This window comes from Tachypleus tridentatus, chromosome 4 (genome assembly GCF_004210375.1).
Source record: "Tachypleus tridentatus isolate NWPU-2018 chromosome 4, ASM421037v1, whole genome shotgun sequence".
NCBI lineage: Eukaryota > Metazoa > Arthropoda > Merostomata > Xiphosura > Limulidae > Tachypleus > Tachypleus tridentatus.
The window spans coordinates 106,892,589-106,908,529 of NC_134828.1; the positions used below are offsets into that span (position 1 = coordinate 106,892,589).

General features: G+C 30.0%; 1 protein-coding gene across 1 annotated transcript in view; it reads right to left on the reverse strand.

Moving 5' to 3' along the window:
* Positions 1-1,019: 1,019 nt before the first annotated feature.
* Positions 1,020-15,941, reverse strand: part of LOC143249852 (KAT8 regulatory NSL complex subunit 1-like) — a 50,142-nt gene continuing 35,220 nt past the window's right edge. The window contains 5 exon segments of the mRNA XM_076500401.1: positions 1,020-3,100; positions 4,087-4,162; positions 5,052-5,196; positions 5,910-6,038; positions 11,042-11,155. Of these exon segments, the coding sequence (XP_076356516.1) occupies positions 2,456-3,100; positions 4,087-4,162; positions 5,052-5,196; positions 5,910-6,038; positions 11,042-11,155 (1,109 nt within the window). The 3' untranslated portion in view covers positions 1,020-2,455.

Below are 15,941 nucleotides of genomic sequence, written 5' to 3' on the forward strand. Positions count from 1 at the left end.
GTGGCAGATTCTGCTTACTCATCAAATCTAAGGTTTTTTTTTCCTCATCCTGACTCCAGGATATAGCCACGTTCGTGATGTTATAAATCTAAAATAGCAGACATTTAGAAAACGAAACTAACGCGAAAAAGGAAAATCTAGTAATATATTTTTTTTTTTTTTAAATATGACGGAGCCATTTTGAACCCTAAAATCAACTTGTCTTTCTAACACTATCGATAGCAGAGATTCTTAAAATCTTTAAAACGTCTACACAAAAGAATTGTGGGGGACTTTAGTTCACAGTATGGCTTTATATTATCAGTTTTTATTATATTAGTAGTTTATCTCTAGTATCTATTTTTTGAAGTAAAACATTGCTCTCAAATACTTAACTTTTTAATAATTACATCGTTTTTACGGTGGCGACTAATTACACAAAACTAAAAGAAAAATTGTGGAATACATGTAGCCCGTGATACAAAAGGGGCAAGACACGGATTTTCCTTGTCATATTACTAATATTACCATCATCTTCATTACTGGTTTATAAAACAATTATTCTAAAAACTCATGAATGAAAGTAAAAAAAAAAATTATGTTAAACACACTTCTCCTATCTTCAACATTAACTAGATCTTTTTTTCGCCCAATATTACTGTGCATCAGGTTGGCTGAAAAAGTGTCGGGATCTTAGTGCTATTCATATCAATTTTCATTTATAACGAATGTTATGGTGCAAGATTATAATTCACTTATTCAATCTATTAATAATTTCATTTAATTTACTTACAAATTAGGTTATTGGGATAACTATTAGTAACACTATTGTTAGGATTGATTATTTGTTATATCAGTAAAATTCTGATAAACGAAGGTGAAAAAATTGTATTTGTTCAAACAAAAAGTGCTCGAAATAAATTCTCAAATTTGAAAACGAGAACCACTGATGAGGGTTAATACAATCCCATTAGGCTATTGATACGACAGTCAGTGTAAAAATTAAGGCTGTTCTTTTAAAAAGGTGATAAAAACCCAAATACACTACCAAAAACTTTATTCAGGATAAGCAGCTTAACAACAGCCAAAAAATAAGAAAATTTGTATTAGTTTAACATGTCAAGGTATGATTTTAACAAAGAATCTTACCTTTAACTAACTGAAACAAGGTCTTAATATTTTTGGAGCTCAAAATTAATTTACTGAGAAGACTAACTAAAGATATATTTTATTATTGTTACATATCCCTGAAACTAGTATCCATAATGGAGTGATTAAATTTTGTAGTCTGATTAGGGCAGTTAAACTCTAATGTTACGAAACTTCTTGTTCACATGGTATTGGAAAGCAACTTTTAAGTACACACCAAACTTTATTCAGTAGCTTTTTCCAAATGTGTATATTAAAAAATGCAGAACATACGTTGTGGGTGTTTGTTTTTAAATACTATTTTGCCTTTTCTTTATCAGGTGTGAGAATTCAGATCACAGAGGCTTAAAACAAGTGAAATTGGCAGTCTCAACTACAGTTTTAGCTAAGTTGTGACATACCCTTCAATACTATTTACATCAAAAGGCCTAACCCTAAAACTAACTTTTTCAAACTCACCAGTAAAGTAAAACTACATGCATTAGTGACGAAAAAAAATGCAACAACATAGATCTAATTGAATGACCATATGTGATCAACATTGTACAGTGTAGAAAAAAAAAAAAACAACGCAAACAAACTGATGGAATGGTAAACCTGAAAATGTAATCTACAAAACAACTTCAAAAGTTGAGTGAATCCACATCACAAACATGGTCAAAGGATGATGAACTGTGATTGACAGTGTCTAAAGATTGGTAACCTTCAATAAAATTACACACAAAATGGCCTTCCAATACTATCAACAGGGATACACGTTTTAAGGTGGACAAACTATTTACATCCTCATAAACACAAGTTTAGCTGGAAGTCTAGATACCATGAGCAAGCAAGAATACACTTTATATTACATTTTTGGCTAGATTTCTCAGTTATCATAGCTTAGACATCACTATTACAACAAAAATGGTGTGTGAGGTTACCAATACATTGTAGTGCAGAGATGATTAAAAAACACTAGGGGTGCCTATGCCATTACAATTTTTTTTTTGTTATTTTATAAATGATTTATAATGGACAAGAAAGAAACAAGTACACTTTTTCCAGAAATAGCCTCCACTATACTAATGTTTCCCTGTGAAGTTACTGTACATTTGTAGTCTTTGTTGTTGTTACCACAGTAACCAGTGGTAAAATAGTCTTCTCAGAGTTTATCGAGAAACTCAATCCTAAATAAAGCTGGATGTAAGTCTTCTTTAAGCAAAAAAAAAAAAAAAAAGGCTCCACAAGTTTCAACAATCCACCTTTGATTACCAACTTGTTATTTGTTACTGCATTATCACATTAGCCTAAAGTAACTTTATCCAACACGAGTACAGGAAATAGTTCATCTTTTAGCAAATTTCAAAACTAAGGACTGCTTCGTATTTTTTTCTGAGGATAAAACAGTCCATTCTGGATCATTTGGATCTTCTTCTGGTAAAGAGCTACTAGATGAACTCAAGGGTGAAGTAGGACTATCAGATATGGCTTCCAACAGAAAGTTCACTTGCCTAGGTACTTGAGTTAGTTCTTTAGGTTGTTTTGATTCATTTAGCATTTCATATAATTCTTCTTCATTTAATGGGAAAACTCGTGGTTTATATGGTTGTATCTCAGGTTCCTCCACATCTCCCATTCGCACATCATCTTGTTTAGTCACCGATATTGTTCGCCTACGTTCTACTTTAGGTGCTGCTATTGGTCCTCCAGAGAGCTGAGAATCATCAGAAAATAGCAGTGGTGGTGGTGAAGACACAGGTGAGGTAATACACAGAGAATTAGAATCCTGGCACATAAAATCTGGAGGGTTAGGAAACATCGGGTCGGGAGTATTGGCTCCGCTGCTCTCTGCTCTACAGTCTAAACGAGTACCCCGAGAACGACTACGTCCCTGCGTGTAAACTTGCATATAGTTCAAAAAACGTCGTTTTTCAGCTTCTTCGCACCGCTGATGACGTAACGTAAAGGCCATTTCCGATACATCTTCTTCCTATTGAAAGCAATCCACAAAACATAAATGTCTTTGAACTCATAGTTAAAAAAACAAACAAACTAGTAACTTATTTCACAATTACCAACATAGCAAAAAGGGCCTAGATATGATGATACAGGTGCTATTGAAAAGAAATTCTGCATTAAGGAATTTTTTTCCAATTTTAATAGCTTTACTCTGGACAATTCCATGAAGAGGTGTGTCTGAACACCAAATCTCTGGTTTTAGCCACAACAATCACAATTTGTCTTTTAACTTGAGAACTAACTGCAAAGTTAGTTAATATAAATACATCTAAAACAAGCTTCTGAACAATACTATATCACCAGTTATTCTATTCAATATATCATAAGTATAGAAGGTTGAAACAGCACAGAGGACTAGTCTATTATTAGATCTCAACTAGAAATGTGCAGCATACAAAATCTTATTAGCACTGTTTTGAGTAAAATTTGTTCAGTTTATATATTGTACATGTCACATGACTAGTAGAGAAATCAAGAACTGTATGAACTGATGTTTCACCCCCTTTTTTTGAGTGTTCTTCTTGTTTACCCAGTCAGAAAAAGTGAACAAATAAATACCACTTCTGAGCAGTTCCTAGAAAAGATAAAATAAAACTATTAATACAATATTCATTCATCCACAAGTTATGGTAGGACCTGCATTTTAAAAATGCACAACAATCAATATCACTTATTTAGCAGCTATTTGACAATATTACTTTTGCTTCAAAACCATTAGACAAAACTCTGCTAATGTAGAAAGATAAACTTTGTTTGCAGTTAGCTACAAACCTATATAACTAACTGTGTTGGGTCCACAAGGGACATCAAAAGTAACATTAAGGCTTACCGAGCCACTAGGAAATGAGAAAACTGAACACATGTTTAAACAAGGTTCACCTTTATTACTCTTGCATGTTTGAACTAATATTGCATGATTTACAGTTAATAACTCATCTGAATGTTCCACTATCTTACCTGATCTTTCTCTGCTTGAGTTACTGGACCACTGTTCTTAGGGTAACAAGGTGGTTCTTCGTTTGTTATACGCCACCTGCAGTAGATCAGTTTTTAAATTACTGCATAAAGAGCTTGGTACAACCATAAATGTGTTCTGTGAATATATATAAAAAAATTATATTTGTTTTAACCTAGCAAAGAAAGAATTTTTTTCAGAATTATTGACTGTCAGGCACAGAATTTAGAGGTGTTATGTGACACTTTGGGTAGGTACTAATTTCACATACATAAAATTAAAGATACTATTTAAAATTGTTTTAAAACTTACATTAATACACAACAGTATATTTTACCCAAAATAAACTTCCATACATATGGTTTTTCAGAAACTAAAGAATTAATAGTTTCCAACTTGAAACTTTCACAAACGCGTGTTTATCTTCTTCTGAAAAATAATTCAATATTAAACCAATGTTAATAAGCAGGAATGTTTAACCTCCCGAGTCCAAAAGTGTAATTAGAACTCAAATTAGTATAGAAATGACAGTGCTACAAGCTGAAGTTTGTACTTGGAAGGAAAGAAAAAAACAAACAGAACCACTGTACGAGTTGCTACGTTTCAACTAAAACATTAAATTACAACAGGAGTGTTAAAAAAATTAATGGGATATATATAGATTTCTAAACAACTTATTAGAAACTGTTAACTGTTTACAACAGTAAAATCACAATCACACAAGACACTTTATAAAACAAAGTCTCCTCCACCAAAATAAGTTAATCCACTGCAGGATAGGAGACTTCTCTGGGGGGGTATTGCTTGTTATTCTGTGTAGGTTTTGTTTACAATTGTTTCCAATTGTAGTATCCTATTTTAGAAGTTAGAAAATTCTGATATGAAGAATTCACAGCTGAACCACGTGCAACAAAAATAGTACGCACAACTGTTTTTAAGTTCTTGATAAAAGATATTTCAGGCTTACTTAGGTGTAAGAATCTCTTTGTATTGAAGTCTTTCAACTCTTGTTGTTGCTGCTATACTGTAAGGGATTACAATGTTGTTGATATCATATTCATTTTCATGTTTTCTCTTTTTGAGGACATCCTGAAGTTGACTAGCTCTGTTACCTAAATGAAAAAAAGAAAACTTGTACACCCTTTTCCATAAAGAAAAAAATTACAAAGTTGCTATTCAGACCAATTTATTCATTTTTAACAAATACGATATTTTCTTAAAGGAGTTTTCAGAAGAAAAGGCAAGTTATAAAGACAAAGTCTTGTAGAAATTCATTCCCTCTTTCCACACACACAGTTATGTTTTCAATGGTAAAGACAAATATAACAGAATAAGACAATCAGCTTGTGAAGTTGAATCTATCTAGATGTTATCTTTAGCTACAAGATTCATAGCTTCACAATATTGTTAGGGATAAAAGTAAAGAATACAACCATTTTTTGCTGGTCAGGTTTCACAGTAAGTGTTAATGTATAACAAACTACAGATGTAAACTAAAAATTCATCACTAATTAGTTTTATTTCATCACATCCACTTTGTATACCTGGAGAACACTCATGCTTACTTGGCATGAAATAGGGAAGTAAACACCTGATAATGTAATGACATGTCTAATAATATACAAGTTTACTTAAAAAGATGTTCATTTACCTAAATAGTACTAATCTAATTATGAAAGCACAGCTATGATTAATAGTTATTTAATGTTATGATAACACAACTGATTTGTTATAAAGTAAAATTGCATTGTTCTAGCAAAACAACAGCATATCCTTGACAATGTTTTATCCAATGACTAATTCTTACTATCCAAATTCTCTTTACCTGCAAAAGACCCATGTTGCTTATCTCCCTCGAAAACTGGTGCAGGGGATTGGGCTGGAGATGAGGTTTTGGAACTACTGCTTGACGCTGATGAACTTGGGCGGTGGACTCTACGTCTTTTGAAGGATTCTGATTAGTTTTAAAAAAATAAAAATAATTATAAAATGTAGATTAAATTTCACAGGTTTTAAAAATAAAATCCACCATGATTTAATATAAGAATACACTCAGAAGTAATTTGTGGTATCTTCCAATTAGATAATACAAATTGTTTTGAATTGCATATTCATAATAATGAGCAAGTAAAATGTATTACTAGAACATTTTCACAAACTGACAGACATTCGAGTTTTGAAAAAAGTACAAGTAATTGGCTAACACATTTAAGACAGTCAGAAGTTAAGAAATTTCTTATTTTTACAATCACTTAAGAACTTTTGGTGTGGAGAGATAAGAGACCTATCCAACTATGTTAAACCCAAATGTTTTAATATAGTATATCATCACAAAAAAATCCTGAGAAAAGTAGTAATACATATTTTCAAACAAAATTTGTGTATAGATTAAATGTTCATTGCAATATAATGTGAAGGTCATGAATAAACTTCCAATAGTAAAAAAAAATCTATCCTCAATATTGTTTAATATTTAAGCAGATTTTATACAAATTTTACAGAATGTGCAACTGTCTGTTACTTGAATTATTTTTTGTATTTAAATAATTTGGTAATGTGCTTATAGTTTACATTACAAACATTTTTTTTTACTTTTAAAGAAAGTTGCAATTTTGATAGATATGGAGCAACTAGTTTCCTTGCTCTTGGTTAAGACACTAACAAAACTTATGCTGTCATGTGACAAAATATGCACAGTCCTACAAGTCACATGACAATAGCACACAAAACAGATTAAGAAAACTTCCTAGTTAATCAATGACTTATGATTCACAGAAATCAGAAAAATCTCTCAAATTACTTCAAATCCATTTAATATATCCAGAGAAACAATGAACACTAATACATCAAAAGCTTAATTATCTTTTACCAAACATTAAAGTGAATTTTAATCCTTTCCAGGACTTTTGTTTTTAATTTGGCTTTTTGTTAGCCTATACTTGTATATCCATAAAACTAAAGTTCTTTTATTATCCCTGCACAAAATCACCATGAATAAATGCTACATTAAATGGTCTTAAGTGATACATTTCAATAACAGTAAACAGGAATGCTTTTCTCCACTATTTATGATACATAATTCAATATTGGAGGAAACATAGTGTCATCTGGTGAGCAATTATAAAAACATCCAAGAATGGATTTCAAAAAATTTCTTGAAATCTCTAGTAAATCAAAAACAATCTTAAGATCACTCAAAAGATAAAACTGACAGCCTATTTGGAGTTCAAAAAGTGGTTACACAGCACCAACTCACCCTATGAACTGTCAAAAGTTTATAAAAAAATCTATGTAATTAATTTCATAATAAATCAACCTATTCTTCCTTTAACTGTAATATTGGCAAATATCTAATCTGAATTATTTTATAACACAATTTAGACAATACCTTAAGAAACTAATTTTATGGACTCCTTAATTCAACAAAACGAACCAAAACAAAAAAGTGGATTTTGATATGTAAAACTGATCTAACTAAATTCCAAGAGAAGATGACTGCAAACTTACTAGTGGACTAATTATTAGATACGATATGTAAAAAACTTCCACATTTTCAAACCTTCTGACCTTGTTTAACCTCACCATGAAGTTCCATTTTAAATTCAATGACAACCTCCTATCACATTGACAGCATCTTACACCAGTAAATATTTCCAAGTCAAAAAACAGAACTTTAAACATAGCTAATCTATAAAACTTTACAATAGTTGGAATAACTATTTTCTGCAGCTTCAACTCTGACAGATTCTCAAATCATATTCAGATATACATCTCAATATTCATTTTACAAATGAAAATTTCACTATAAATTTTTAGTATCTACATCATAAGAAAAGACTTCAGACAAACTCAATGTAAGGCAACAAACTATAAACAATACACACTTCATGCAAGAGAACTAGTTTAGAAACATTATGCAAATAGCATTTAATACATTCTACAAGGAATTTCCAAATTGTTTTTTTAATAAACCTAAGTGGAAGAATTTGTAAATAGTAAAATTGAAAAGTTGATAAGTGGTTCAAAACAAACAAAAAATATTAATCTTGGAGAAACAACTTTATTATCACCAGAATTCCTCATGTTCAACAACTCACAGAAACAAAATATATAGACATAAATATCATAATCATACACAATCCAAGTATTAAAGTTGAAAACCATATTACTAGCAATTACCCATCTGAAAATACTCAAAATTAAAAATGCAATTAATGTACTTTCACATCTAAAAAACCAGAAGCAAAATGAACCCTAGTCTAAAGGAACACTTTAAAAGATAATGTTTTTAGCATCTAAAAACGAACTAAACATTATTATTGAAACCAATGTAGAAATCCAAAGAATCGCACATTAAAAGAAAAATAGCTGAACTACTAATAAAAGCCAAATCTAAATATATATCCAAGAACCAATTTGTATCTATTAGTTCATCAACCTTATTTCACTCAATTTAAATTGTCAATATACATTCCTGATACTCAAGATTCCACATTTCATAAATATTCAGTATAGTAATTAGCCACATGTCCTCTCCAGCCAGCAAATGTTCAATGATAACAAAGAGCAGACATTCAAAAGCAAAGAGAATAAATTTTGATCTGAATAAGGCAAATTAACCAACATTTATATACCCTGAATGAAAGGATACTACATACACTGGTTTTCTATAAAACCCTCAGTTTCATACTGCTAATTGTGTATTAAGAGCAACACAACTATCAGTGCAACCACATTTATGTATTTCTTTAACATCAGATTTAACCATAACTTCAATCCTCTCCCAAAAGAATGGACAATAAGAAATATTGCACAAACATTTGTTATTTAGAAATAAATATAATTGTTTATATAAAAACTTTATTTTCATTTTTTAAAGTTTTAAGGAACAAATGAGAGAATTTTTAACCGTGAATATACAGATGGTTTATTTGAAGTAACCAAATGAGTTGTCCAAGATAATTTTGGAATAAATTAAATTGCTTCACAATTGTACTGTTTAGATATACTAAAACATACTGGTTAATTTATGAGCTAAAAGCTCTGAGATTAATTATTGTTATCTATTACCACTGTCAGTAATAAAGATTATATTGTATACTGTACTATTTAAAACCAAAAGCAACAGCTAGTGTTTAAATACAGCTGTCACAAAATGTTGAAATATTTTAGCCACTTTAACTCTCTTGCTAAAGGGTAGGTCAACGAACATGTCAACTATTGAGTTACATTCAAAATTTAATTTGATGACATTTTTATCATGATATAATTAGCCCTTTTGTGATGGGTCATAGGTCACATCATCATGTTTGTTGACTTGCATTCAAAACTTTATTGAACCATATTTTATGAATTTATGTTAATACGTTTGGAATCAAATTGTATATAATAGTTTGAATTATATACAAGTTAACTTCTTAACATAAATAAGTATTAGCATAACGTGTTTAAATATAGATTTCAATGAGTCATGTTATGTTGAATGCACCTATGATGTTTGAAATTATGTTTGTGATGTCAAAATACCAAGTCTTTAGTTTTGAACAAATCAGAAACTCAAATTACTAATATCAAAGCTAGAATATAAGGTAAGAACCACATCTATTTTGTCAAGATAAGCTTTATGTACCAAATAAAACAATAGCCCCATTCACTTCTTCATTTTTAGAACAAGTCCATTGTATACATCTACTTCAACACATGTGAATAACCAATCAACAGATTAGAATGTTCCTAGAGTGATTTTTCTCAGCCATTTTAATTTGTGAAAAGACTACCATGCTTTCAATCCAAGTTTTTAAGGTGGTAGGTTGTATCTTCAGTCTGCTCAATGTTCACATTTTTTAAAATCTATAAACATTGTAGTTACTAAGATTAATAAATTAAAGTGGAGTTCTATGGTATCAGTGTAGTTATTCAGTGTGTATATAAAACCTAAACATTTGTTTCATATCTCCCACATGTCAAATTTTAAGAGACTAAGCAACCTCTGTCCATCACCAACCAAGTACACAGGTTGTAGCACAAAGAGATAATTGCTTTACTTCTTAAAAAGTCCAATATAACACAAACAACAAGCAATGTTATCAACAGGATTACATGAAACAAAAGCCAATTAAATGCCCCATTCCTGTAGCAGAGATATTGTCTTGTTCACACACTGTAGTCAACTTAATGATTTCTAGGTTCTACATTAATTTAAATAATTTGCAGTTGAAACTTTAAAAATGTTTTCCTTAAATTTTACCCATGTTAATGCCATATAATAGTGGGTGAAAGTAACATTAATTTTGTTTAAGAAAAGATAATTCAAGCTTTTTGCCTCATTCAGTTTGAAAAGTTATGGCTCATATAATATACAGTTGCTTTTCATCAAATAATATTTTCTTGTATATTAGTAATCTGGTAAGAATCTAAAACTATTGTTTGGGCTTTTATTAAGTGCAAGATTTAAAATATTTAGCTCATTTCTCTAATAGTAGAATGTTAAAAAAACTGAAAAACTATAGCAGCTCACGGAGTTATATAACCACTGCAGAACAGTCAAGTTCTACATTAAGTTTTGAAAGTATTTAGAAAGATGCCTGTTACTTCATATTGTATTACCTTTAATTAATCAGTCCAAAAAGATGTTTAATTAGTAAACTTTGAAAGGTTGAATACATTTATCAAACTGAAGTACACATTTGTAAAACAATTAGTAGATTCAACTTTCATATTTAATTAACAAACATACTGACAAATAAATCAATATCTACAAAAGTTTGACAGTTTTCCCATAAACAAGTGGAAGAATTTTCTAAATAAAAATGAACTCAAAATAGTTAAAATTATTTGTGACTATTAAATAAACACTTGCATCTAGGGTGTTTTATTACACGTACCAGAACTATGAAATTAATCTGTTCCAATGTTTTATAAAAATGTACTATTTAATATTGTTATTCCAGGACTCACCATATCCAAGTTCATTAAATGTTCTTTTTTTCTTCCATTTTGAATTATCTCCATTTTCAAAGTTCATCGATTTCTTCTTTCTCGGTTTTTTTTCACCCAGTTTCTTACGATACTCTACAAAATATATCGTCTATCTTAAGTTATGATTCAAAAATATGTTCTGTCATTCATAACCAGAACTTAGAGTACTGTACTCTCTCAAAACTATCACTCTACAGTTATATAATAAATGATGGAAACCCAAGCTACAAATGAATGTTGTTTATCATACTTCTCAAAGTAGCAAAACAAGCTATAGTAAATCTGCTTGTAATGAATTTTTTGCTTACTACAACTGAACAATTAGTGGAATTCGACAGTTGATAAATCGCCACTTGTTCTCACAAAATACGTGAATAGTTGGAATAACTAATTACACTGAATAACTGAGCTGACCTGCCAGTTGTTATTACTTCCTAGATTTTCATTTGTTATCAGAATTTGCAAAAGCAGTAGTAAAATACTGGATAAGAGGTGTGTATGCATGTGCTTCAACATTATAAACAGAAATGTTTTTAGTTCAGCTCAGTGTAGTAACCTACACCCAGCACAGAATTCCAAAGTTCATATCAACATCAATTATTTAATAAAAAGTTAATTTTCTTTTTTCAAAAATGTTTAAGGAACAAAAACTAATTTTAAATTTTGTACTTTACTAAAACACTGACAACTATTTATAGCTGGTATATCACAAAATTCTGTTCTCTTCAGTCTACCTAACCAAGAGCACCATTTTGGGGAAAAATATCTGTCATAATCAGAGGTAAAAACATTAAAATAGCTTAAGTATTAGAGTAATTAGATTTTTCAGTTGGAGCTTTATAAAAGCATGTATTCATCATGAAAAAAAAACAAAGCCCCAGATTACTAAAAGAATTTTACAAGTTTTCTATCTACCTTACTGACACTATGAAGTAAAAGAATTGTAGTCTCTGCATATAAACTCTAATCATTAAATATTCTAAGTTTGAAAAATAAAAACTAGCTACAGTCCACAGTTAATACATGGATTTAAAACTACACATGTTGGGATTATGGATAAAAATCACCATAGTTATCTAGTGTTTTTAATTTGTTAGTTTTACTCTTGTCGACCAATATCAGTATAATTCTAATTTCAGTCAATTTCTAGTTTTAGTCCAGTTGATGAAAACTGTCAAATGAATCAGTAAACTCTTTAGTCATGAAGTTAACCACTTACTATATACCCACAACTTTTGCCATTTTTTAGTTCACATATACTATAGTTTTATTGATGCAACAAATATCCAGGTAAATACACATGAACAGGCATTTTCTGTCCTGTCAGCGAGCAGTGTTTGTCATATGTCAGTAGCTGTTCTTCTCTATGTATGGTAATGTTTTATTCATACATAGTCTTGTATTTATAGTATCAGGGATTCCTTGAGAAACCTCACCTGACAGCACAAATATCACAATAATATTACATTGTACTTTACTAAAGTACTGCAAAATGTACGTAAGCTACATACAAGAATATGGCACATTATTTTTCATTTTGCAATAATGAGATTTGCCTTCCAGTTTCAGATTTTCTATATAAAACTACAACAAAAGCTGTTGACAACAATAATTTACATATTAGGTTTTGTATGACATTCTATAGCACATTTTAGTCCCCCCTTCCTTTGTTTTTGTATAGTTCTTTACTCAATACTAATTAATATTTTCTATATTGTTGTTGTTTCACAGGTGTGAAAATAGTCATGGGTAATGTACTCTGGTTGTTTTAAGAGATTTTTTTTTCTGATTATACTCCAACTGTTTAGTTTAACATTAAGTATATTATAGATTTCTTTATGACATATGGCAAGACATTTGGTAGTTTTTTTTCAAAACACTAATTCAGTCTTATTCTAACCACTATGTAGAATCATTATAGTTTATATCATTCTAGAAGATTGCTGTCCACTCACTGCACCGTTGAAGAAAAACTAAACTAACATTTACAACAATTTCAGCAAAATTAACACTGGATTTAATATATTTTAAATATAACAAGTTTGTTTTATGCATTTCATATTCCTAATTACACTAAATATATTAATTAAGCAACATTATTCAAAAATAATTCCAATCTATGCAGGTAGCTTCTTTTCACTATAAAGTTATTGATAATAAAAACTTGAATAAGTTTGGACTTAATCATATGTATATAATAGTCAAAATAATGAGAATTGAAACCATTAATTGAGGATGTAGAGAAGTACATGTCACCCAGAAACACAAAGAAAAGCCTCAGTAGACTTCAGTATCTTAATATAAAATCAGCCAAGAATTAGGAAATAACCCCACTAAGACTCAAACTCTGACTTACATTAAAGTTTAAGAAACTATAATGCCCAATTTGGGGTGTGTTTTTGTTTTTCTCAAGTAGTTGGAGCTACAAGATAATGGCACTCCATACAGAAGTTCTATAATCTCCAGAACTTAGAAACAAAAACTAGCACTAATACAACTATACAGGAGAATCTCACACCCAAATGTAGAAAACAAATCAGCAACTACAATTTCTATACCTCTACACTAGGTGATCACAGTAGTTGAATTTAACAGTGTAGCTAGAATTTATAACTCGTCAAGGGATAGTGGACGGTGTCCATATTTTGATCAAATGAAATAAAATTCTTTGATGCTCATCTAATTTTCAAAATTTGTTAGCAAAGATTTAAATATTCTGTAAAAAGCTACTGTTAACATGTAGTATGTTACTTGAAACAGGAGAAACAAGTTTGAATATTCATTAGATGCCTCTTTAGGTTTTTTGAAGATCCCATTAGTCTTAAAACTCTTAAACTAGTCTTTAACCCTTTCACAAAGGGTAAGTCAAAGTGTATGTTAATATTTGAGAGTTGCATTCAAATTTAACTACTTTATTATCAATATATACAAATAAACTAATCAAAATGCAGTTAATAAAAAAAAATGTTAATATATAGTTTAGGTTCTTGTTTTAAGTTTTCTTATAAAATTAGCAAAAAAAACCTTCAATCTCCCTCGTATGAAAATTGGAGCATTTGTTCTCCAAGTTTTCACTTTCTCTAGTTTATTTACTATTCCAAGAAATATGGGATTCAATGTTAAACTATTATTATATAGATATTACTAATGTAAACCATAATTTTTTATAGTTTTGAATCTCACCTGCTTACAGACTTAAAGTAGAAAATCACATCCACCTGTTACACTCCCTCTTTCATGAAGTACCAATAATTCTGACATTCAATACACTGCTATTTATAACCAATTCAAACCAAAGTTTTAATCTATTAAATGACATACGCTGTTTTGTATTTTGTATTTCAGTTGGAAATTTCTTCTCACAAAAACTGCATAATCAGAAATAAAGAAAAGACAGCTATAGGATAGTTTGCTTTTTTTCACGTTATGTTCTTAGATGCACAACTTAAAGTAATTTAGTGCAGTAATACCATTACTATAAAAAAAAAGCTCGAATTTTCATAAACAGTAAAAACATGACCCACACAAGTACTATATTTCTTGTTTTTCATGTGCATTGTTTGTTTATCATAGAACAACAATGTAGAAATTAGAAATTATTAGGTTAGATAGGGTTAAGTAAGAATGTAAATAAAACTCATGGGATATGCTTGCAAGCACCTCATGTAATTCAGCAAGATAACTTCAGTTGTGCATTTACAAATGATTTACAGCATGTTTAACAGGGTTATTAGTTACGCAACTGAAAGGTTAATGGAACAATAAAATCAAGTACAAACAGATGTATGACGTTATGGGTTTTAAGCTATTTAAAGTAAACAACTTGTGGCTTTTTAAACAATCAGCAGTTATAAACAGATAAATAGGGGGAAGGGTGCTGCAACTTGGTGTTTTTGCACCTATATATTAAAGATCAACATACACAAACATTTTACACAAGATGGGAGTTCTTTTCAAATCTGATCTGGATTCAAGAAAAAACTTATTCTAGCTCACTTTGAGACATTATTTATAATGGAGAGAGAACTTTTAGTTATCTCTGTAGTGTGATCAGATTTGAACCAAATTTCACAGACACATTAAAGTTGAGACTCCTAACTACATTATCGAAAATGATCTGGAACACATAATTCTGGATCGAAAAGAATTATCCAAGTTTTTGTACACAAGATTTGATATTATACAAATAAACAAATGTTAAAAAGGAGCAACAGAACAAAGGTGTGCAATCTGTTCGATTGTTCATATGTTGATTTCAAGATCAGTCCAACTGACCAAGCCCCAGCATATACATAGTAGAGAAGTTTTTCCGAATTAAAGAAACAAAAAAGTGACATTTATGTAAGAGGTTTTAGCACTGTACAAGTGAAACAAAAATTCAGACAAAAGTAATTTTAATCTCAACAAGAAAAATCACTTTGCAGTGAATACCAATTCCAAATATAAAAGAACAGCTATTAAAAAATTTGTTTTGTGTATGAAAGTTGTAATGTTTGTAAAAAGCTAATATATTTTCAAATATGTCTAAGTACTTAGAGTCATAGTATGGTATCCTGCCAGTTTTTACATGGTAGTTACAAGGTCATTGAAAATATACAAGTCCAATAAGAAAAGGTTAATCCTTTCCAGACAGGTCAGAGATCAGATGTCATGTCATGCTGGTTAACTCATTCGAAATTTAATAACTACTTCACGAATTTCTAATCAACAAGTTTGGTATCAAACTGTTAATAATTCAAAGTTTTAGTTTTATACATTTAAATTAAAATGTTCAATAATGTAAAAATAAAAATCAAGTTAAATGTTGATTCATGTGTGATATATTGAATGCAGCACTGGTTTAAATTTCTGCGATGTTAAAATACCAAGCATACAATTT